Raw genomic sequence first — 24,650 nt, forward strand, 5'->3', positions numbered from 1 at the left:
TCTTGTACTTTACTTTAGTCATTAACTTTATTTCAAAGCATTTGTAACTATAATTTTCACTTTCAAGTACATATATATTGCACTAAGTCGATTTTTGGTGGATCATTTAAAATCTTAAAATTCTGGAGAAAGAAAATCAAATCTTTAAAATTTAAATTGAAGCATAATCTCAAGATACTGTAAAGTTATAAAACATAATAAAAACCTATAATCATACTAATAAAAATATTTCTTTATAAACACAGGACATGTTTTACATCGGCTGCAGTGAAGGTATTCATGGGAATAGCTCTGTCTCCACATAACTCTCGGACATAGCTCTCGGGCCATTTCATTCTCTCCTTCAGTCACACCTGTGAGTTATGGTTATGTACAGATGAAAACTCATGAATCTCTTCAATGCAGCCAAACTGAGTATTAAACTTGTCATTACAAACCAAAGACTGGTGATAATTATAACACATGAAATCTTTAAAAAAGCCATAAGTATAAATCTCTATGGTACATATAAGGCACAATGTACAAGTTAATTATTTCTCAATTTGAGCAAGAAATATCTACATTCCTTCATAGCACCATGTGAAATCAGACAAACACTGAAACACAAATTGATAACTGAACATGGAAGACGAGACAGAGAAAATTCAGAATCATTTACAAGCTCAAAATACATACACCATGTACACCTCCACTTATAATTCAGTAAAAAGCAATTTGTTCTGTAACAAACAAAAATAAAAGATAAAGAACTGCTGCAAACTCTTGCTTCACCTGGATTCGGTGGCTTTAATACTGCTGATAGGACAGTGAGTTTTATGACTTCATTACTGGCGTGTACACACTCGGCACCGACTGATTCTAGATTCCTGATTGCCAGCCTTTAATGTCTCTGGTCTCGGAGTACGGAACTCATCAAATGACGTCAGTGTCGCCATCCAGAAGCTGAATGAGGTTGCGTAATGGTTGCACCGTCCGTTGCCGTGGCACTCGATGAATGGTGTGGCACGGAAGTCCTCCAGACAAGATCCGGGTGACTCTAATGCCTGGCCAGCACCCTGTCCTCCCGCTCCAGACGACTGGAATAGAAAAAAAAGGTTCTCAACAATTCTTTTACAGTGTTACAGTGTTTTCCTCTATTACATCTACCATATTACCTCAGACACTTTAAGTACTAGTCATAATTCACCTTACTGTACTCTTTGTGCAATACACTTCGTATTATTTCTGACAAAATGTTATATTCAGTTTTAGCATATTAATTCTGTTCTAGAATACATTCATAGAGTATTCTCAAACACTTGTGTAGACAAAAAGTGTTCCCGACTGTCTGCAATTTCATGCCACAAAAATGCAGCACTGGCCATTTAAAGCTGTATATGCCAAAGAATGTAAAGCACACATGCATTGTACTAATTGACTCTAGTTTTATGCTTCATTTTGACAGACAGATAGATCCTTGTTAATATCGAGCAATGTTATCCTTAGTTAAAAATTCACAAATAATACAAGAAGTTGGGTATTTTTGGTTCATAAAAAGTACAGATATCTTACCATCATGAAGCTGTACCCTGTCCATAAACTGCGGAATCCAACGGGACAATTAGGAATAGAAGTGGCCTGGCTGTGAACAGCTACAACCTACAGTTAAAATAACAGTACTTATAAAAATAATATATATCGTATGTGCTTTTTTTCCCCTCATTTAAGATTTCAAAAATTAGCAACAATTTTTCTTAAGAATAACATTATATAAAATTCAAAAGTCTAATTACAGATTAAAATTTTGTTGGAAAAATACAACTGTGACTATTTTTCTGTTATATATTTATAGTCTGCTGTTGTTACCTCTGAGATGGCTTCACACACAGAGCAGCGACTGATGTACCGCTGGAGCGTGGAGCCCGTAATGGGGTTCATCATGGGCAGCATGGGCTCGCGCGTGGACAGCCAGTAACTGTAGTCATTCCTCCAGGCCACATTACACACATTATTGATGTTACAGAACATGAATGGCATCGTGCTGAATCTCCTCAGACAGCTACCAGAGGTTCCTATCAGCATAAAGCAGATACAGTTAAAGTTTGGTCGATCAAACACTGATATCTTGAATAAATCAAAGCCATTTGGAACTCCCAACACTTATTCTCAAAATATTTTATATTTGGTATCTTGAATCTTTGAATGTTTTTTCTCTGTACAGGCAAGTATGATATAAGATTTGACTGTAGCTCATATCATTTCTCATTCATATGATCTTCAAAGTATGCTCGGTTACATTGTATGATCCTGACTTACCTAGATCCTGTCCATGGCTTCTGCCATTGCCAATGATATGAACCAGGGAATAGCCGTCCCAGAGTTTGACTGTTCCAGCTGGACACTGAGGTACCACTGTGGTCTGACTATGTCTGTAGAGAAATACAGGGTTTATGTATGAGAGCTGTACCGTGAATATAGGGAATGGTCACAACATAGAGAGTTCTGTTTCACAATCTTAGGTCAATACCATAAAACGTATTTAAAAAGAGGTAAAAGTAGTACATTTAGAACCAGAAGTCTCTGTCGAGACTGAAGCTCTACTGGTTTGAACTTATAGCAAAGGAAGAGAAGAGTACTTAAGCAGCTGGGATTTGAAACTTTACAACAGCAATATATAGAATAATGATCGTTGATAATAGGGCTGGGTATTGGCCCGAGATTTCGTATTGCGATATATTGCGATATTTTAAACTGTATTGCGATACGTATTGCAATATTTTCAATGTAATAAAAATGGCAATTTCTTACTATATTTATTTTAAAATTACATGCAGAATGTACATAACTATGATAAGTAACCAACACAAAAAAAAAATCTTGTTGATTTCCTTTAAGTTATACTCTGAAATGTTCCCCCAAAACAACTTCTGTCTTACTGTTTGGCTTAATAACAAACTTTCATAAGTCCATTTTTATATTTAATGACAAAATTCCTTAATCTAAGTATATTGCCAATATATCGATATTACAAAATCGTATTGCGATACGATATTTTTTGTCACTGTATTGCAATATATTGAAATATCGATATTATTGCCCAGCCCTAGTTGATAAAGTCTCTTTATGTTCTTAGTGTAGTCTACTTGTGTGCCAAGTTATATTGAAATAAGACCAAACTGTAGGAGGAGTAGCATTTTGAAACAATTTTACAGACATTTCAATTTTTAGTAACCACGGCAACACAGTTCATCAAAATTAAAATTTGATACACAGAATTACCGGTATGTATCTTAGTGTATTCTACTTGTGTGCCAAGTTATATTGAAATCAGACCAAAACTGTAGGAGGAGTAGCATTTTGAAACAATTTTACAGAAATTTCTATTTTTAGTAACCACGGCAACACCGTTCATCTAAATCAAAAACCGATACACAGATTTATGTATCTTAGTGTATTCTACTTGTGTGCCAAATTTTACTGAAATCAGACCAAAACTGTAGGAGGAGTAGCATTTTGAAAGAATCTCACAGAAATTTCTATTTTTAGTAACCACGGCAACACCGTTCATCGAAATCAAAAACCCATACACAGAATTATGTATCTTAGTGTATTCTACTTGTGTGCCAAGTTATACTGAAATCAGACCAAAACTGTAGGAGGAGTAGCATTTTGAAAGAATTTCACAGAAATTTCTATTTTTAGTAACCACGGCAACACCGTTCATCGAAATCAAAAACCCATATACAGAATTATGTATCTTAGTGTATTCTACTTGTGTGCCAAGTTATACTGAAATCAGACCAAAACTGTAGGAGGAGTAGCATTTTGAAAGAATTTCACAGAAATTTCTATTTTTAGTAACCACGGCAACACCGTTCATCGAAATCAAAAACCCATACACAGAATTATGTATCTTAGTGTAGTCTACTTGTGTGCCAAGTTATACTGAAATCAGACTAAAACTGTAGGAGGAGTAGCATTTTGAAAGAATTTCACAGAAATTTCTATTTTTAGTAACCACGGCAACACCGTTCATCAAAATCAAAAAACGATAAACAGAATTATGTATCTTAGTGTAGTCTACTTGTGTGCCAAGTTATATTGAAATTAGACCAAAACTGTAGGAGGAGTAGCATTTTGAAAAATTGTTTACAGACAGACGGACAGCTAGACAGCTAGACAGACGGACGGACGCCGGACGCATTACTATCGCATAAGCTCTTCTGGTCTCTGACCAGTAGAGCTAAAAAAATAGGAACAGATGCTGAATGTTTAATTACAGTTTTTACCTAGCAAAGTAGAGTCCATATCCTTCACCTGCTGGTCCGGAAATACCAGGAATTCCGGGGAATCCCTTTTGTCCAGGTACCCCTTGGCGACCCCGCTCTCCGGGAATGCCATTAAGTCCATCGATTCCTTGAGGCCCTTTACTTCCGGGTTCACCAACGTCTCCGTTACGCCCAGGTTCTCCATTCATTCCACGACTGCCCTCGTCCCCTGTTTATTCAAATCAAACTTGCATTGCGGTATGTTATACATTTGAATTTCTCTTATTTTCAAATTTGAAAAGCAATTATCTTGTAGATTTATGCTTAAATCCCAAATTTACCCTGCTGAGAATCAAGGAACACATTCTTTCTTTTTGTAAATATAATTTCATGCTGCTTCACATACTGTAGATTTCATAATTTACGGGAGTACTTAATATTGCAAAATAAATGCAAGATGTCAAATTGCAATATGTAAATTAACGAATTGATTAACTGTTGATCTAGAATTCTGCATGTACTTCAACATAATAATATAAAAGCATCAAAGTTTATTTCACAATAGCTGCTTTTTTTGAAAGTATGCAATTATAAATTCCTTGCATATACAGTGGACCTTCAGATATCCGGACGTCAGATATCCGGATGCTTCAGTATCCGAACGACTTTTCATCGGAATGGATTTTTAAAACGTTATTTAGTCTAGTTTAACTCGTAATTCAGATATCCAGACGCTTCACATATCCGGACAAATTGACTAGGAACCAAAGCCTTCCAGATAAATGAGGCTCCACTGTAATATGCAATCAAAAGAATTCAATTTTCCTCTGTTTTGATTCTTATTTCGCGCTGTCATTCCCTTGCCCAGTCTTAGCCCATACCACAATCCTCTTTAAATCTTGAACTCACCTCGTTCCCCAATCAGTCCATTCAGTCCTGGATTTCCATCAAATCCCTGACTTCCTTTGTCTCCCTTTTGCCAAGGCAGAGGTTCAATGATTGGAGCTATTCCTGGATCTCCAGGGGGCCCGGTAAGTCCTGAAGGAGAGAGGTTGTATTGTTTTCTTCAGAATTTCTCGATTAGTGTCAGCTTAGAGGTTTTAAGTACAGTTAAATACATTCCGAGTTTTTTCTTTGGGAGGGGTATGATATGATTTTATAACTCTAAACAACGTATTTCAATAACTAAAATGTATGGAATTTAATCAAGCATTCACAACAGATGTCTGTTTTTAGAGATTTATTTATGCTATTTCGCAATTTATGCCGTGAGGACTCTGGTTTTATCTCATGATAGACCTCGAACTTATGAAAAACTTATATAAAAAAATCTTCTCATTACCTAATGGAACCTATTCAAAGAAGGTTCGTAATTATTTAAATTTATCCATTACAAACAAGAAGAAGGTGCTTTTCAAGGTCGGGAGGGTACCTACCTGTTTCACCCCTCTCTCCTTTCGCCCCTCTAGGTCCATTAAATCCCTCATCACCAGGCAATCCCCGACGTCCGATTTCTCCAGGATACCCCGCATCTCCTGTCGGTCCTTTTTCTCCGGGTATACCGTCCCGACCAACCTCTCCCTGAAGTTTATAAAATAACCCCAAATTAAGATCTAATCCTCATAGAATCATCAAAAAAAATATATTTGGAAATGTGAATCAAAGCTATTGTAAACAATAAAAATGTTTTGTTTTTTTTTGTTTTTTAATGTGGAAAATTAACAGTTGCAGAAAAATACACTCACGTAGGAGATTATGTACTTGTAATATTTATTTATTTTTTTTTGACCTTGAATCCTATAAATCCCCTGTCTCCCACAGTTCCCTCTTCTCCAGGAAATCCCGGGAATCCTTGGTCTCCCTTCGGTCCAGGAAGTCCACTTAATCCTTGGTTTCCAGGGAAACCCTTCTGTCCAACACGGCCTAGAAAAGGGTGAACAATATTTAATTTACAGAAACATTAACAAAACATTTAACAAAAACTTCAGTTGTTGTGATCTGATTCTTACCACTTTCTTGCCACTCCTTCACTTCTTACCTCGTTCTCCAGGGAACCCATCCTCTCCTCTTTCACCCTTGAATCCTGGGAAACCAAACTGGTCCTCTCCCCTCATTCCTTTCAAGCCTGGGAATCCTGGAAGTCCGTTATCTCCAGGGAAGCCCTTGTCACCCGGAAGACCTGGTGCACCAGGCAGGCCTGGTTGACCTGGTTCCCCAACAAGACCTAGAGAAAGCAAAAGGTCAAATGTCAAGGTCATTTCATTATTTCACCCTTATTTAACGGATAAAACCATCTCTATTAAAATTAAATATATCATCATCAACGATGATAACTTCTTTGAAGTTTGTGAATAAATAAAGTCTTAAATATGGTTTTAAAGAGACTGAACACATTAAAAATTCCAACCTATGACTGTAATTATCAACTTTGATTCCATGTTATAAATGTTTGCAGTTTAGTATAAATGAACAATAAAGCTATCACATATCAAGGCCTCACCAAAGGCATCTTCTCCAGGCAGTCCAGGACGACCAATAAATCCAAAGTCACCTGCAACACAGATAGTTTTGTTTAAAATTTTGAAAAAATTTACAGGTCTAATTTGTATGTATGACTCTGAGCAATACTGACCAATTTTATTAGCATTCAACAATTGCTTGATAACAGTTCAAACATTTGAGCTTGTTGTATTATAATCCCCCCACATACCTGGTTGTCCCTTTCTACCGGGTCGGCCCACTCTACCCTCTTCTCCCGGAACACCTGACTCTCCTGGAAGTCCATTGAGTCCAAACAGTCCATCTTCTCCTCTCATCCCCGGGAATCCGGGCAGTCCGTTCTGGCCCTCCTCTCCTTCAGCCCCCTTAGGTCCATTTAGTCCCGGGCGACCCGGAGCCCCGTCAAATCCCCGATCCCCAGGGGCACCTGTCAGACCCCGCTCTCCTGGGATTCCAAACAGACCAGGCTCCCCGCGGAGTCCTGGGAATCCATCAGCTCCTGGCAACCCAGTGACACCCTACAAGTAAAATCAACATATACAGTATGATAATTTATATATTCGAGATGACTGCTTTTCTTTGCAGGATATTATAAAGATACATCATGCTGGGATGCACTCTCATGAAATATCTCGTACCTTTGTTTAAGCCAATATAAACATGAGTGTATAGAAATTTACGGTTTTAATTACAGTTTATTTGTGGTTTCAAGAGCTTATCTAGGTATCTCCAAATTTTAAATATGTACTTCATCATTATTTATTGACAGCAAACAATGTAAAATCAAAAATAAGGATTCTCTTTTTGAAGTGGCAGAGCTACTTTTATAATTGTTATATGTCATGCCCCATGAGGCCTAATTTGGAAATAAATTCTATTCTATACTATACTGTTAAATCCATGCAAATTTAAAATTTGTTGCTACATTAAAACACTAGATGAAATCAAATGAATATATCTTTTTGAAGCTGAAGATTTAGGGGAAAACTTAATTAATTGAAGAAGAGGCCAAGAACAATACAAAGAGAGTATTTGGGGATGTGTATAGGTACCATGGGATGGACCATAAAGAAGCTGAAATTGACTGGTGTATCACCTGGAGTTATCTATATCCCTGCCTGGGGTGTAAACTTACCCTCTCTCCAGGGAACCCATCAAGACCAGGAACTCCATTTTCTCCAGGTTCTCCTTTGAATCCAGGTACTCCAGTTCTTCCCTGCTCACCCGGAATTCCAGGTAACCCAATAACACCACGCTCCCCATCTAGACCTACAATACACACATGTCAACAGTACAGACTTAATTTTATTTTTTCATTTGTTTTTTTTAACTTTTTTCTGAAATAGTCTGATCTGAACTAATCTAATTCGAATATGTGTTTTTATTTAGATTGAGAATGAAAGAATTTCTATACCCTACTTTGTTGTTTTTATATTTTTTTCCAGGGGGTAAATAGCTGGTTACATGTTGAAAAATGAAAAAAAAAATAAACATGTATAATAAACCCTTCATTTATTGGTATACCTTTGAATAATGTGATTTTTTTAATTACCCCCCCCCCCCCTTAAATAAAATCATTTTTCATTAAGTATAAATATAGAGGATCTTCAATCTGTAATACATTTAAATGCAATTTTCCTTTTGTATTTTTAAAATGTTTCAATTGTTTCAATACTGAAAATCACATATCTCCTCTTACAATTGTATCATAACCCCACGTATACTAGTATTATGGTGAAATATGTGCCTCAGAAAAAATGTTACCGCAGTATTGCTGTCATTCAACAATTTCTATGACCCATGTCAATAATTTTCTACTAAATGTCCTCAAATGACCTATCTCTATGCTTGACGAAACCTCATAAACCATCTTCTAATGAATCAATTCATTTGACATGTGATATTTACAACATTTTAGGAGAGGAATGGGCATTTTTTCTTTAGAATAATTCTTTGTGCCGAGTAAAATATTCAAAAATTTTTTTTTACCTGCAACAATCAAAAGAAAACTATGTTTAATAATATACTCCTTTCCATCAATGAACTATCCATTTCACTAAATCAACAAAATTTTAATGCGATTACCACTGTAATTTCAATTTGATTTCCTCTAGCTATTATCCTTCAGGAAGGTCAAGGCCTTATTTTTCCAAATAGGATTGTTTCCTGCACACAATAATGCACATTTCAATAATTAGCATTGACGGAAGCTATGGTGCGGTAAACAGGAAGTTGTTTGATACAAGTGTAATTTACTTGTGTCGCAGTATAGCAGCAGGATTTAATGATTTTACTGCAGATTTCTCCTTAGATAACACTGATGTGTGAAGTTCTGGGTGTCTGATGTTATGGCCTGGATTTATTAGCTTTTTATGCATGTGTGTTTACCACAAAAGTGAAAAACCTTGGAGGGTCTGTGTTAACATATAAACAAAAAAAAGCAGGGAACTATGAAGTACACTTTTCTTTTTATGCATTACATTCTTATTTTATTGTGTATATCTGATGTTTGCACTCAGAATGTTACCACGGGATCTTCTCCTACAGTTGGCAATAATGCTTGCAGTATAAAAGTTCTGGGAAAGAAGACAAAACAAAACTTTGAGAGTTTATTCAACAGTGGAAGCACAAAGATGGTAAGAATCCAAATGATTCTTCCGAACTCTACACAGAGTCCACTGACTGGGTTAGCAAACACAGACATATTCTTACCCCTTATCTGGACAAAAACCAAGGGTTCCGAGGGGAGAGGGTTGTTACTTCTTAAAGAGGAACTGGTTTCCCTACCATTCTCTGCCCTCAGCTATGGAGTGGAAAATTTCGCTGTGAATATTGCAGAAAATCCTCAAAACTGCTTTGCTCAAAACAACTTTAATGTTTCTCATCTAGTGTCACAGCTAAGGGATCTTGTTCTGGGAAACCTTGACCCCAATGACAGGTCGGAGACCCCTGAAGGTCAGAGGGTGTGTAACCAACACATTAGGGACGATGGTGGGGGGGTGGCAGAGTTCTACTTCGTCTGCTATTACAGGGATGACAACGGTAAAGTGGTATGCTCTGAACTCTCAGAGGACCTGTGGCTCTACGTCTTTTTTAGAATCATGGTGGTTATTAACATTCTGGTGGTGCTGTTCAGTCCCCTGCTGGTACCAGAGAGGTGGTACCGTGAGAAATATGTCAACTTAGTGTACACCCACATTCTCTCAGAACCATTCAAGATCAAAATCTTAAAATCGGCTGCAAATACAAATCGCTCAAAAAATTCAATCAAATTAAGGGACCTCCAGGCTGAACCAGACATGGAAAAATTTAAAGAATTGATTTCTGAACTGCAGGAGGACCATGAATATACAATCAAAATCTCTAAACTTTTATTTAAAATGAAGGCAGATCGTCTTATCCCAGCCAACTATGTCCCAGTGGGGGTATTCAAGACTCTGTATGACACAATAGTGAGGTGTCAAGTTCGGGAGCGTTACGCGGTAAAGGACTGCTGTGAGAGCAATATGTTTGGGACTTGTAAGCCGTGTCATGTAACTTATTACTGGTACCAGTGCCTGCAGAAATTCATGCTGATGTTGTTTCTTCCCCTCTTGGCTATTCCATGGATACTCCGACTTTACTTCTATTACCTCTACGAGGATACGCGTAGAAACCAGAAAACTCTGGCGGCAGAGTCCAGTAATCTGCTCCCCGACTACCCGGGAAATCTCCTGGCGTACTTTAACCCCATCCACGGAATATTCCTCTTCTGCTATGCTATCCTTGTTGTGGACATCCTCCTGTTCGGGGTCCTTCAGAAGAAAGTGACGGAGCGATCGCGCTATGTGATCAGGAGGTGCTTCAGGGACATGCGCGGGATGAACCGCTCTCAGGCGATTGGCTACTGCATATTCACTCTCCTCATACCAATAAAGAAATATGGCATATTTTTCCTCCTGATTGCCTGGATCTACTGGGCGTTGGCCATCCCTGTTCTTGTGGTAGTCATTGCGTTTTACTTCATGCCTCTGGTTAACATAATGTGTCGTCTTCTGTTTAATTACTTAGAAATGCTGTTTCCAATTCAGAAGTGCTTTGGTCCTATTGTCAGAACATACGGACGCCTGTATAGAGAGGATTACAACATTCCCATTCCAATATTCGTTGAAGATGAAATAGGATCACCTAGGATACCTAAGTCTAAATGGGAAAAAGCAGTCAACATGGTGATAACATTCCTGCTTATTATATCCATTATCTCGTTTACAGTGTTAGCCCTGGAGTTTCTGATCATTGTAGTGGAGTATATCATCTACCAGCTGATTGGTCTGGTTCTAAACTGGGGCGTCTGGATGAAGTATGTGACCTTGATTCTTATTCTGTCTCTTTATGCCAGAGATAGTTTTGGGAGTGTAACTAACCGCTACTTGGTATTTAATGAAAAACTTATAGCTCATGTCAAATCAAAGGCTGAGGACGAAATTAAAACATACATAATGAAAGATCCCAATGAGCAGGAAAATAATGCTTTCCAGATAGCTGATGAGTATCAAGTAAACCATGTAAATGATGCCTCCACACAAGAATCTCAAACAAGGGAACATTTTGATGAGAAATTTGATTTGTCTGTACGAGACTCACAATTGGAGTGGCACATGCCCCGAGTTGTACTCTACATTGATAACACTGATGTTGCTTACATCACAAAGGAACTGTTCTTTAAGGTCTCCAGAATGCCCAATGCCGGATGTCCAGGCAGCCTCATGGCCAATCTGTTTACAGCCTTGTCTCATTTCGTCGTGATCCTCATTTTCCTGCTCTTCGTACTCTTAGTCATTGCAGCGTTTGGTGAGAGGTACCAAGTGTCTGGGGTAAACCAGACGGTGCTAGCGGCAGTCGGAGGAATTCTACCATTCGTCTTCCAAAAATTTCTCTTCAAGACACCCCCTGAATTTGATCTGGATACCAGCAGTCCAAAATTCCAAACAGCCTTTAATAACTTTATCCATGTGTACTCAGAGCATGCTTTTGTTTATGACATTGAGGCTGAGAAACCAGAGGAGTCCACAGACCAAACAGAAATAGATCTCTTGATTGAAACAAATGAGAAGAAAGACAGAAACTCCATGCTTTTGGCTTAGCAGGATGTCTGATATTCTGTTGTCTCAAAATTTCTTTGTATGGTGTTTGTAAGCAATATGTAAAGCAATCAATAACTTTTAATATTATTTGTGCAGATGTTACAAGCTGTTTATGGTATTTATGATTTTATGTCATGTACATTTAATCTAATCATTTTTTATTTAACTGTTATTCCTTTTTTGCTCTCAGCATACATTGGTCTTTAGATATAACTGATGTTCAAAAAAGATCAGAATAAAGATAATTGCTTTGTTAGGTTTTATTACAGATTGTTTGATTTGCATGTTTAAATAATGACAGGGAACCAGAGCTCTTTAGCATCACAATCTTCAGCTTGTATTCTCATCAAATATCTACATAGTATAGGTTAGACAGTTAGAACCATAGAATCATTGACATATCAAATTTAAATTTCTCAACATTTAAAATGCAGCCATAAATCTTTCATTATCTTCTTGTATTTAAATTTGAATACAATTAATGAAACTGAGCAAACTTTTTAAATGCATTTTGTAATAAAGGATGAAAAATATAGTTTTCTTCTTAATTCACTATTATATGACTGATATACATACAGACATTGCACAATAAATCAGATCTGAATTATTTTTAGTACCTGGTCTCTTGAACCACCTGCTTTGAATGCCCTTATATGACTTTTTTTTTTAATATTAGAAAATCCATTAAAATTAGTTCCTACAGCAATTACATTTTGATCTGTCCAAGAAATTCATACATTTAAAGTTTTTTTAATTATGTTAAAGAAAGTGCCCCGCCACAGCATTTAAATTTTAATAATCATAAATTGGTTAGGAAGGAAAATCAGGTAGCCTTGATTAACAGATTTGATTGACACAGATTTCAATGATTTAATTTCCATTTCTTATCATACATCTCTAAGAGACTTGCAGTGTAGGGATTGATTATAACAAATACATCATATAACTCTAAACTGGTTGTGTTAGAGCATAACAAATATCCATCTGCAGCTTACTTAAACTTAAATTATTTATTGCACATTTTATGAAATAATAGAAATGCTACAGTTTAATAAAAAAAAAAATCAAACATAAATTATATTTTCTTCAGACTATAAAATTATAAGTGAGACATGACTGCAATTTGTTGCAAATATATATAAAATTGAAACATATATTTTTTCTCAATGAACACATGTATATTAATAATTAGTTTTAATTATATTATACAATACTAATTTAGTTTTAATCATACACTAAAACATAAATTTGTTTTAATTACATTACACCAATTGGAAGATCTTTATTGGACTAGCCATCAAGAACTCTTAATTAACACAAGCAACTATGAGGCCATTTCTTTTTTAACTCTCAAGAGATAAAAAGATAACAGACACACAGATCTAGAGATGGTCTTAGCTCCTGACAATAAACTCATTAATTTCTCTCTAATTTGACATCTTCTTGACCAGTGCTTGATAATTATGCCCATGGGACAAACTGAATTCCTCTCAAAGCATAATCATTTGTTACAGATTGCTGTAAAGTATATAATGAAAAAATAAGTTTTTACTAAATTTAACATCTTTTAATAAGGATACAACTATATTTTTACATTTTCTAGGATTATGAAGTTTGAAATTTAAAAGACTTAGTTTTTTGAAAAAATTCATTTAAATTAAAGGTCACAGTGACCTTGAAATAGGCCGCGACACACCTTCTACCTTAGCTGTATACTTTTGCCAAGTTTTTAGGTCTGTTAGTTTTCTAGTTATGAGCCGGACAGGATTTTTCCATATTTGGCTATAGCATCTTTATTAAAGGTCAGAGTGACCTATAACACACCTTCTACCCAAGATGTATCAGCTGACAAAGTTTGGTAACTCTAGGCCTTATAGTATTAAAGTTATGAGCCGGACACGAGAAAAGCTAACAGACGGACAGACAGACAGACAGACAGACGGACGGACACGAAGCCTATAACATAATACGTCCCGTCTTAAGACGGGCGTATAAAAAGCTTGCAGATTATGAAAATTAAATGAATTAACTATAAAGTATACAAGGGCTGACCAGAAAGAGTAGATAAATATGGGGAGGTTATGTATTATGCAGTCATCGTCATTAGTATGTCATATTCAAAATCACTTTATGAGGGAAAAATCTACTGATTAAAAACATGTTGTTCAACAAAAATCACAAAATCACCATAGAAGTTTAATGATCAGGTTATTGTTTATAATATAGGAACTGCAACTCGAAAAAAACAAACTCAAGGGTGAGGAAGTTATTTTATTATCGACTTGCTCGTCAAGGTTATTCTTCACACAAAATTAAACAATCAGACATAGTCTTTTTGTAGTTAACTTTGTAACTAAGACTAAAAGAACTGAAAAACTAGAGGCCCATGGGCTAAAGTGCTCAACTGAGGGACTTTGGCCCTGCTGTTCTTCAGCAGACTCTCCCCTATGTAATACTTTTTGTCCCCCCCTCCTTACCCCAGGAGGGTCACAATTTTTACAATTTGTAATCTACATTATGCTTTCAGCTGAGGTGAGCTAAAAATCAAAACATTTGAGATCCATGTTCATGCATTTTAACGATTATCATTCCTTTTTACTTTTGAACTAGGTTCTAAATTCTTATTTTATAATTATCTAAAATATGTGTAAGCAAGCTTTTTTATCTGACATAAAATTCACAGCAAAAAGGGGGCCATTGCAGCTGTATCCCCCCCCCCCCAACATCTACCAATTATACCTCTTTTATAATTGAAAATTTTCTTGAAAGGCAAGTTGCCAAAATCCCCTTCCCTCCCCCTCCCCATCCCCTATATATTTTTTTACCATGCAGTCAAAGGAAGGTTTTATAGTAAGTAGTGTATGAATTGGATACTGACAGAAGTTGAGAGTTTCTTACCTGGAATTCCTCCCAGACCTCGCTCTCCCTCTTCACCCTTCACTCCATTCAACCCCGGGAAGCCATCCGATCCAGGCAAGCCATTCCGTCCTACAATTCAAATTACATCACACTACATTGTACATGTAGTATTTAAATTTACGCCTATCATTAAGCCATATCAATACAGAAAACTAGTCAAAATACACTTAATCATAAACTGCCAGCCAAGCATGCAGAATTTCTAAGTAATGTCTCTGGACTGTAGATTATATGTACATGTATTTTCTACATTACATCTTGCAGAAATCTAAGAGTCTTGGGGATTTGATAGGGGGTACTTTTAGCAGAATATGTAACAACTGCTTCAATTCATCCATGTTTAAAAATTTGTATGAAGTTTATAACCCATCCTGATTTTTACAATGTCAGAGGAGATCAAAACATCCTGGTTTAGATCAGTTACATAGGATATCTCTCTTGGTAAACAGTTTAATACCACTGCTACATTGATCATAACATCCTGGCTTAGATCTCCCTGTTTTTGTAAACAGTTTAACACCACTGCTACATTTACCTTGTTCTCCTTTAATGGAAACCCCCACCTCTCCACGTTCTCCCTTCAGACCAGGGAACCCACTCTGTCCAGGCCGCCCCACCGTCCCATCTTCACCTGTAATTAAAAATAGAAGCACGGTAATTACTGTCTATTAGTATACAGCAGCAAATATAACTTGGTGTTTCAAAGTTATTTCCCCTACATTCTGATCCAATCATATTATTTTTTTTATACAAAAACAGCTGACTAACTAGTAATGCAAGCATTCTTATCCATTTAATTTTTTCTGTGACTTCTCTCTTCATTTTCCAGATTAATTAACATTCAATAAATGACTTAGTTTTCTTGGTTTTCTTGTTCACCTGAGAATGAACACATACCTGGAAATCCATTGTCTCCTGTGATTCCAGGTAAACCTGGCAGACCAGGTTGACCTCTGTCGCCTTCGACCCCAGGGAATCCGACCTCTCCAGGTTCTCCATTGAGTCCCGGGCGTCCAAATGCTCCGGGAAATCCTGGAAGTCCAGATTCTCCGATCTCTCCTATTAAAGGTTATAGACAGTATAAGTATCCTCATAATCTTTATAGAGTAATTACGGCCTGAATATATATGTACATTACCAAAATATCATTTCTAGTCTTCAAAGTATTTGTAAAGAACAAAAAAGAAACTCAGAAAAATTAATGTCACTGTCTGGCAGCTCATAGCCAATGTAAAGGTTTTTACGAAAGTAAGTCACAGAAGGTAAACAGTATCCCAGGGACACAAACCTTTGACTCCTGGAATTCCTGGTTGTCCTGGCAGGCCAGGTTCTCCATTTCTTCCAGGGAATCCAGTCTCTCCCTTCATTCCAGGAAGTCCTAAAATTAGTACAGAAGTAAAATAAGAAGATCTTTGAAATCAGAACAGTCATGGAATTCAAGCATTTGACTCTTCTAAGACAGACATCTTAACATAGAGCCATAAATTTGTTGCATTTGCTATACACTGTAATAATCAAATTAACTACAAATTACTTAACTTACTATCTCCAAAGTCTTCACTTAAAACTTTTCAAATTAAAAGTTATGTACTCAAATATAGATAAAATGAAGTTTCACAAAAAAAATGAACACAGGGAACCAGAAATACGCTATACTTGCCATCCAAACCCGGTAATCCGTTTAACCCTGGCTCCCCTGGTTGACCCTCACGACCCGGAGCTCCGTTCAACCCATCTGCTCCGGGTATACCCTGATCACCCTTAAATCCGTCCCTTCCTGGTAACCCTGGCAACCCTGGGTCTCCGGGGGCACCAACTAAACCAATCTCTCCTAAAACCAATGAAACAGTGACAAATATATCAATCACCTCAAAATAGGAACAAAGAATGAGAATGGAATTAAAGCAACTCAGTAATACACTGAGCAATTAATTGATATTGGAATTAAATTCTAAATTAAAAACGTAATGGAATATTCTACCATTACTTAAATTAGAAACACTACGAAATATAACTTATAATTTTATAGCATTGGTTATGTTTTTTTTTCTTTTCTTTTTTTTTTCTTTTAAGAAACATAAATATGTCCTTCAACAAATTTAAGCAAAACAATACCTGGCTGTTCTTTATATACAAGGACACAATGGTTAATGCAAACTAAACTGTTCATGCGAATTAAGTTTTTCTTTCTGCAGTAAGGCTATTATGACATCAATTTCAAATCACGTCATATTATGCAGAGCAGACACATATTACATATCAATATAGTGTCTGCACATATTTTAGTGATTAACATCCTTTTTCCTTTGTTTAACACTCAAAAATAGCAGAGATACCTGTATCTAACCACCAATATGTAGCATATAACTTAATTCTACCATGACGTATGAATCAAATTTTAATCTGAATAAGCTTCTCTTAGCGTTCACACAGAGGTAATGCAAAGTAATTTAATTGGCAGTAAACTAATTTGAATTAAACTAGTTCCCATTAAATTTTCGTGTGAAGATGGTTCAAATTTAATTTGCAGTATTTAACGTTTTATTTGAATAAATTCTCCATGTGAACAGGGCATAAGATTTGTGTAGACTTTGATTGGATAGTTTACCTGGGAGACCGTCTTGTCCTCTGAATCCTTTAAGTCCAGGAAATCCCACAATGATACCTCCCTGCTCTCCTTTTAATCCAGGGAATCCAGGGGCTCCATAAGGACCACTCTCACCTGACAAGATTATCATAACAATGTCATATACATATTTTTGTGGGGATCAAACATTTTTCTTTGGGGCATACCGTATTTGGCCGAGTATAATACGCATTGATGTAAAATACGCACCCCCCTTTTTTTTCTGAAACTGGGGAAAACAAAATAATTGTGTATTATACGCAACAAAAAAATTTACCAAGCGAAAATCTGAACTTTAAAATCGCGGTAATTTGTTACGAAAATCGGCCGAGGATTAAGTGTCAAAAATTTACTGAACACACTTTTTTTTTTAAAATACACACTTTATAACTTCTCTTAATCCTGACATTCCATATCGCGGCAATCTGGAGAAAATTATTTATTCATTTATTTCAACAAAGTACAAGATTATATTGCGTAAAAGTATTAACAGATTTTTTTAAAGAATAGTTATGATTTTGAAATAATGCGTCGCCATATTCTTAGATGAAATAATTTTATTTCAACAAAGCAAGAGATAAAAGTTTTATCAGTTGTCATATTTAATTTTGGTTCTAGATAATCATGCTGAAAATTATCTGACAATATTTTAACAGGAAACGAAATTGAAACATCAAAGTATTTATTTCTTTAAGAAGACTACGATTTGTCCTCTTCTAAATCTTCGCGGATATCTTATTTTCTAAATGATACCACTTTTATTAAAAGTTTTAGCATAATTTATATTTCATTTGTCAACTCTCAATTATTTAAACAAGAGGCCGATAAGTATAAGATAAGGTAAAATTACATTTGTGTTTAATTATTTAAAGTGCCGTAATCAACACATGCTCACACATACGAAAGGTCAAAAAATTTCTATTTTTTAACAAAGAAAATAATCAAAGCAATTAACATGGCAGTAAATAATCAGTGCTGTAACTGTAAAAACATTGCTTTGTGAGTTATAATTTAATTGCCTGGAGGGGTGTTGATAGGTAATTATCATTTGACAAGCGCACGTGTGTCACAACATTGGCTTCCTTTCATTGGGACGTATGGAGGGGTGTTAAATATTGTTGCAGATTATCAATGAGTTATTTTAAACCTAAAATTAATATTTATTTTATTGTATTTCATGTAAAAAATTATTTATTACTTTGTCTGGCAGATAAGGTGCATGTGCACTATCATTACGGAAACACGTGACATAAGCATGAGTTAACATCTAAAAATAACATCGGTAATGGCGGCTTCCTCGGAGACAATCAACATGCAGCTCAAATTACTTTTAACTTACTTTTTCATGTTATTTTGGTATCAAAAGATTGTGAAAGTGACATTTTTAAGAAGCATACCTTCCAACAATAACTTTCCGAAGTTTAAACAAAAGAAATTGCATATTTCTCTAGGTAATACTATGGTATGTACGTATGATAGCCGTGCTTCACCTGAAAGAAAAACTTGTCAAAATCCCATTGTGGTGTAAAATACGCATCCCTTTCTCACAGTAATTTATTTTAGGAAAAAAGTGCGTATTGTATTCCCCGAAATACGGTATCTTTGGAATGAAACTGTTTGTTTTTATTTTTAAAAAAGTTTTTTTTTTTTAAAATATCACAAAATAATTGTTATTTAATGAAATTTTCAAATAAATTGTTTGTAGATCCAAGTAAAATCTTACACTAATATACAAACTTTACCTCTCATTCCTTTTGGCCCATCATATCCTGGTCTTCCTACACGGCCAATTTCTCCGGGGAATCCCCTTTCTCCCTCGCGGCCAGGGAATCCAGGTTCTCCCTGCGCCCCCTTCAGAAGCTCAGCAGGAGGTGCATCCAGTCCAGGAATACCCCGGTCTCCCTAGAAAATTCAAATACATTAAATATATGATCTTATTAAAAATGCACTGTTATGATTTCAAGATTGTCATAAATACAAAGACAAATTCTCAGGAAAACCAGATTTCTTGTGAACCATTTGTACTATAGATTTTTCACAGCAGAATCAGACTTACTGGTAGCCCTGGCAGTCCCACCACACCTGATTCACCTGGAACACCTGCTTGGCCAGGTAGACCAGGCAGTCCCGCAAACCCAGGCACTCCAGGGAATCCCTTGGGACCCACGCGACCCCTCTCCCCGGGAATTCCTGGTCGACCACTATCTCCTTTCATTCCAACACGTCCAACCTCACCAGGTATACCAACTAGGCCTGGCTCCCCTTTGATTCCTACAACATAGCTATCAGATTAATTCACTAATTCAAAAGATTTAGAATGTTTACATAAAGAGAAAATTAAAGTGAAGTTGCTAATAGTGATTTCCTGCTGAATATTTTTCTCATCAAGTTGCATGAATAAAGAGTTGTTAATTGGACATAACAAAAAAAATAAGGATATATTGATAAAGCAATTTCAGCTGTCCTTGGCATTTTCAATCTTTAATGAAGATTGTTTTTCTAATCTGATGAATGTTATATATTCCATTTTAAAATGTTCAAAACTGAATCTATTCAAACCTGCACATAATAATTTTTATTCAACATTAAATTTAATTTTTCTTTATACTTTGAAAGAAAATCAAGATAATACTATGGAAACATACAGGAAAGTTCTCCTAAATTCCTGATTCCCTGCAAGATTCAAATAATTATATGCAGTTTTTTCTATTCTTCTATTACCTTTATTTTTTGTGTGTGCTATTTATAGAATGCTAATTTTAGTAACTAGAAATCACCTGGCAATCCTGGGAATCCATCTCGGCCATCCTGTCCTGGAATTCCCATAACTCCAGGTTCTCCCTTTTTTCCCGGAGGAATGTTGATCCTAGAGGGTTCACCTTTGTCACCTGTACATTAAAAAAATTGTAAGAAAAACAATTCCAGTAATCTGTACACATAAATATGAAAGTATTGAAAAGACGCAATATGTCTTTTTCCAAAGGTAAGCATGAGAAAGCGTAAATTTGAATTTTAATTTGTTTTGGGTTTTTTCTTCTTTTGATGGAAATACCAAGATTACCATCTTATGGAACATAAAAAGAAAATATCATGCCCTCACTCCCTACTATTCTATATACTATCTCAGTAAAAAAATCCCTACCCTTTAATCCAGGTGGACCTTCATAACCATCCAGTCCGGGAAATCCCTTTGGTCCATGTGTGTTCAGGAATAAATCTTTTGACATAAGGCTGGCCATCTATATCCTTGTAAATATGCAAATCCAGGCCCTTGTTCCTGGAACACACATACCCTATATATAGCAACAAAAGTGGTTTAAAGATTACATCATTCTAAAAATAAGCACAAACAGATGGCCAAATATCTAAAAAGGTTTTATAACATTTAATTATTTCTAGTGTTGGCAACGAGTACCCGGTTAACAGAAATTCGGTTAGTACACCTGCTATTGGTTACTCGGAAAAAATAAATTCTACATAGTAAAGACATAGAAAATGAACGTTTTATAATTCAAATGTTTACTAACTTACACATTTCCCTAATTTTAGGTACCGTTAGACTTGATCTAGTGCATGGTTGTAGTGGATCAAATTGTTTTGATTAGTTTTCAAAGTTTATATAATTGATAGCTTTGATTGCTTGGGGTATACATATTTTGAAGGCCTGAGTTATAATTACCTCATTTGATAATTTAACGAGATGCCACCGCAGACATAATAAGCTTGGAGTTGTAACTAAATACAGCTGATTCAAAAAAATCACCTATTCGGAAACCCTGGACACTCCACATATTACATACATGTATGTAACTATTAATTATGGAGTATGTAAATAAATATTCTACTTGATTGCGACATATTTCGGGGTCTGAAAAAGAAAGTGTAAAATGATGATTGACTATGACGTATTTATTTGCCTTCTTCGTGTGTCGAATTCCGTATTAATTTTCTTTATTTTAAAATCGTAAATATATGGCGATATCGTATGTGTGTATTTTAAACATAATGTCCCTATATATGTGCATTACTACTAAAAGTATAGAATAATAATAGATATCTATACTTTTACTAAAAATAGTAACCGGGTACTCGAACGGAAGATGAAGCCAAACTGGTTACTAAAAAGGTTTTATAACACTAATTATTTCTATAAATTAACACAAGAAATATGTGTTTAAATGCAACAAAGTTTATTAATACTATGCAAAATATACTTTCTAAGATTCATTTATTATGTGCATTATCTTAACATGTTTTTCTATTTCAATAGATTGTGAACAAATATAGTTGAAAAATGTATGGCAAGAAGATTTTGTCAAATAACAAATTCTACTTCTTCAAAGCTAATGATACTTTTCAAATGAAACAATTTTTTATTGTCTTTTTTCCTTGAATTTCTTTTTACATGAAGCAACTCTTACCCTTTCTCCAGGTATCCCCGGGAATCCCTGGGGTCCTCGGGAACCAACAGCTCCTGGGGATCCTGCCCTGCCTACTGCCCCCCTGGGTCCCTGCTCACCAGGCTTTCCCTTCATTCTGAGGGTGGAGGGGACTTCCAAATCTCCAGGCTCACCTTTAGGTCCAACTCTTCCAATTTCTCCAGGGAAACCATCTGGACCCTGAAAGTTATATCTAGTTTTAATGGAGCTTCCAAAAATACAAAATTATGTAGGATCTATTATTATACCATGACTTGTACAAATAAAAATTAAATTTTGAATTTACCTGGTATGCCCTTTGACCAAGTATTCCGGGGAATGCCCTAGTTATACTTACTGGTATGCCCTTTTGACCAGGTATTCCCTAGTTATACTTGCTGGTATGCCCTTTTGGCCAAGTATTTTGGGTATGCCCTAGTTACACTTACTGGAATGCCCTTTTGACCAGGTATTCCAGGTATGCCCTAAGTTATACTTACTGGTATGCCCTTTTGACCAGGTATTCCCTAGTTACACTTACTGGTATGCCCTTTTGACCAGGTATTCCAGGTATGCCCTAAGTTATACTTACTGGTATGCCCTTTTGACCGGGTACTCTGGGTATGCCCTAGTTACACTTACTGGTATGCCCTTTTGACTAGGTATTCCCTAGTTACACTTACTGGTATGCCCTTTTGGCCAGCTATTCCGGGTATGCCCTGTTGACCTGGTTCTCCTGGTTGTCCTGGGAAACCTGGTTGACCTGGTCGTCCAGGAAGTCCGTCAAAACCAGGGTCGCCTGGATCTCCCCTAAAACCGGGCTCACCCCCAGGGCAAACCCCACAGTCATCTCCCCTTCTTCCTAAAATTAAAGAGATTTGGACTAGTCAGCCTTCAAAGAAAAGATTGCATGTCAAAAAAATTATATTAACTTTAGTACAAAACTGGTCAATTCATGGTGAAAAGGGATGGGTGCACATGTAAAGGTTTATGATCCACAATGCCTTGATATCAGGTTACATCCAAAAGACACACTTTTTTAACATTAACTCATTCTTTTTAGTGTTCTAAAAATCCACAAACATGACAATGCTATCATTTTGTTTAGATCTGCTATGATTTTACACAAGCCAAACAAAGCCAAGTGAAGGTTATGGGATAAAAATCAACTGAATGGCCTTCACAGGGCACTCAATGACTAGCTAACTGTGTGACAGTCAACAGCATTAAGGTAGGATTCTTCTCATATTTCTAATATTTAAAAATTAATGAAATTTTCACAGAATCAAGAAGACAATATCAGGAAGTGACAGTATCAGTGAAATTAAATTTGACCGTTTTATATTAGAGGCAAGGTCAGGTCAAGGTCGTTATCTTTTTCCTTGACATTAAAAATAATAATATACTGTTGCCAATCATGTGATACCTACTTCTATTTCAAAAGTTTAATGATTGTTCTTTTTGCATAAAAACATATTACTATATCAGGTCCATCGCATGATATTACCAAATTTACATAAATAATTTAACTTAACTGGATATTGGTTAATCCGAATTTTCTCTGTTTTCCTTAATTTTTTAGGATATTTTAGTTATTTTCATATGCTTCCTATATTTAACTTTGTCTTATTTTCACATATAATGAAGTAGTCTTATAAATGTACAAGATGATACAAAAACAAAAAGTTTTGATTGTTTACTAAGAGAGAAAAAATACTTTTTATGGATTTTTGGCTCAAATCTGCACTTTGATTGGAAGCGTTTAAAAGTTAATAAAGTTCTAGTTTGTTTGAAAAATCATATTTATTTGATATATTTTGAAAGATTAGTCCCTCATTATTAATCTAGCTTACATTTGAAAATTTCTTCAAGTCTTCGATTGTGTAAAAATTATAACTAAATTCATTGTTCTATTATAATTTTGAGAGGCAGAAAAGATGATATTTTCATACGCCACCATTCCGCCAAAAATATAGTCCCTGCTAGTTTTCAAACACAGTTTACTATTTTTATTTAAAGTTGTACAATTGTGATGAGGAAAGAAAAATATGGTCTTTTAAATTCCTTACACCTCAATATATAAGAATATAAGCAAATATACTTTGAATGTATCATCTAGTCAGAAACCAGAGAAGAATCCTACCTTAAGGATACACCAAAGGCTTCCAAAGGGCAAAATTTAATTTGCTTGTAATTCTTTTATTATCAAAGATAACATATTAAAAGTACATATCATTTGAAAGCTTGTTAAATGTACTATTTAATGATTCTAATATAAACTTTCATTTTTATCTTATTAACAAATTATTAATATTTTAATGTAAATATTAGTGCATTTATATTTTATATATCAACTTTTTTGTATTCCACCTTTCAAAGTCAAAATTTTGCCTCGATGTAGATTAAAGATTGAACTTTAAAACTGTATCTCAGATTTTTGATATATCCTCTTATTCAAAAGTTATATCAATTTGTCTTTCAATGTTACTGATTTATTAGCCAAATTCTACATTTCCCCCAATAAATGGAGAACTGAGCAAGATATCAAAAATCTGAGATACAATTTTTTGAACACATATTTGAGACGCATTCTGGCCAGTTTTCAGAGAAATTGGTCAATAAATGAGGGAGCTGAATCCTTTGAAATAATACCACCAACTGTCTGATCTTACTTTACAGGAAATCCAGTCAAAGCGCCCCCTAATAAAACCGTCCCGCTCAAAGCGTCCCCTGATTTGGTAAAAATGTCCCCTGATTTATGTCAAAGCGCCCCTTATAGAATTTTACGGTAAAATGATGTTACAAAACCGCCCCCAAA

General features: G+C 35.6%; 1 protein-coding gene across 1 annotated transcript in view; it reads right to left on the bottom strand.

Moving 5' to 3' along the window:
• Nucleotides 1-2: 2 nt before the first annotated feature.
• LOC134259539 (collagen alpha-2(IV) chain-like) overlaps nucleotides 3-24,650 on the bottom strand; it is a 39,113-nt gene continuing 14,465 nt past the window's right edge. The window contains exons 17-37 of the mRNA XM_062742123.1: nucleotides 22,516-22,694; nucleotides 20,192-20,302; nucleotides 19,157-19,316; nucleotides 17,397-17,510; nucleotides 16,449-16,619; nucleotides 16,077-16,166; nucleotides 15,686-15,847; nucleotides 15,324-15,419; nucleotides 14,768-14,857; nucleotides 7,882-8,015; nucleotides 6,958-7,264; nucleotides 6,748-6,798; nucleotides 6,286-6,471; nucleotides 6,037-6,170; nucleotides 5,684-5,828; nucleotides 5,157-5,285; nucleotides 4,269-4,476; nucleotides 2,296-2,408; nucleotides 1,846-2,051; nucleotides 1,552-1,638; nucleotides 3-1,076 (exon numbers count right to left, since the gene is read on the bottom strand). Of these exons, the coding sequence (XP_062598107.1) occupies nucleotides 825-1,076; nucleotides 1,552-1,638; nucleotides 1,846-2,051; nucleotides 2,296-2,408; nucleotides 4,269-4,476; nucleotides 5,157-5,285; nucleotides 5,684-5,828; nucleotides 6,037-6,170; nucleotides 6,286-6,471; nucleotides 6,748-6,798; nucleotides 6,958-7,264; nucleotides 7,882-8,015; nucleotides 14,768-14,857; nucleotides 15,324-15,419; nucleotides 15,686-15,847; nucleotides 16,077-16,166; nucleotides 16,449-16,619; nucleotides 17,397-17,510; nucleotides 19,157-19,316; nucleotides 20,192-20,302; nucleotides 22,516-22,694 (3,125 nt within the window). The 3' untranslated portion in view covers nucleotides 3-824. The remainder of the gene's footprint in view (nucleotides 1,077-1,551; nucleotides 1,639-1,845; nucleotides 2,052-2,295; nucleotides 2,409-4,268; nucleotides 4,477-5,156; nucleotides 5,286-5,683; nucleotides 5,829-6,036; nucleotides 6,171-6,285; nucleotides 6,472-6,747; nucleotides 6,799-6,957; nucleotides 7,265-7,881; nucleotides 8,016-14,767; nucleotides 14,858-15,323; nucleotides 15,420-15,685; nucleotides 15,848-16,076; nucleotides 16,167-16,448; nucleotides 16,620-17,396; nucleotides 17,511-19,156; nucleotides 19,317-20,191; nucleotides 20,303-22,515; nucleotides 22,695-24,650) is intronic.

The sequence above is a fragment of the Saccostrea cucullata genome, unplaced genomic scaffold (genome assembly GCF_032062105.1).
Source record: "Saccostrea cucullata isolate Sc308-1 unplaced genomic scaffold, CSIRO_AGI_Scuc_v1 ctg1085, whole genome shotgun sequence".
Lineage (NCBI taxonomy): Eukaryota > Metazoa > Mollusca > Bivalvia > Ostreida > Ostreidae > Saccostrea > Saccostrea cuccullata.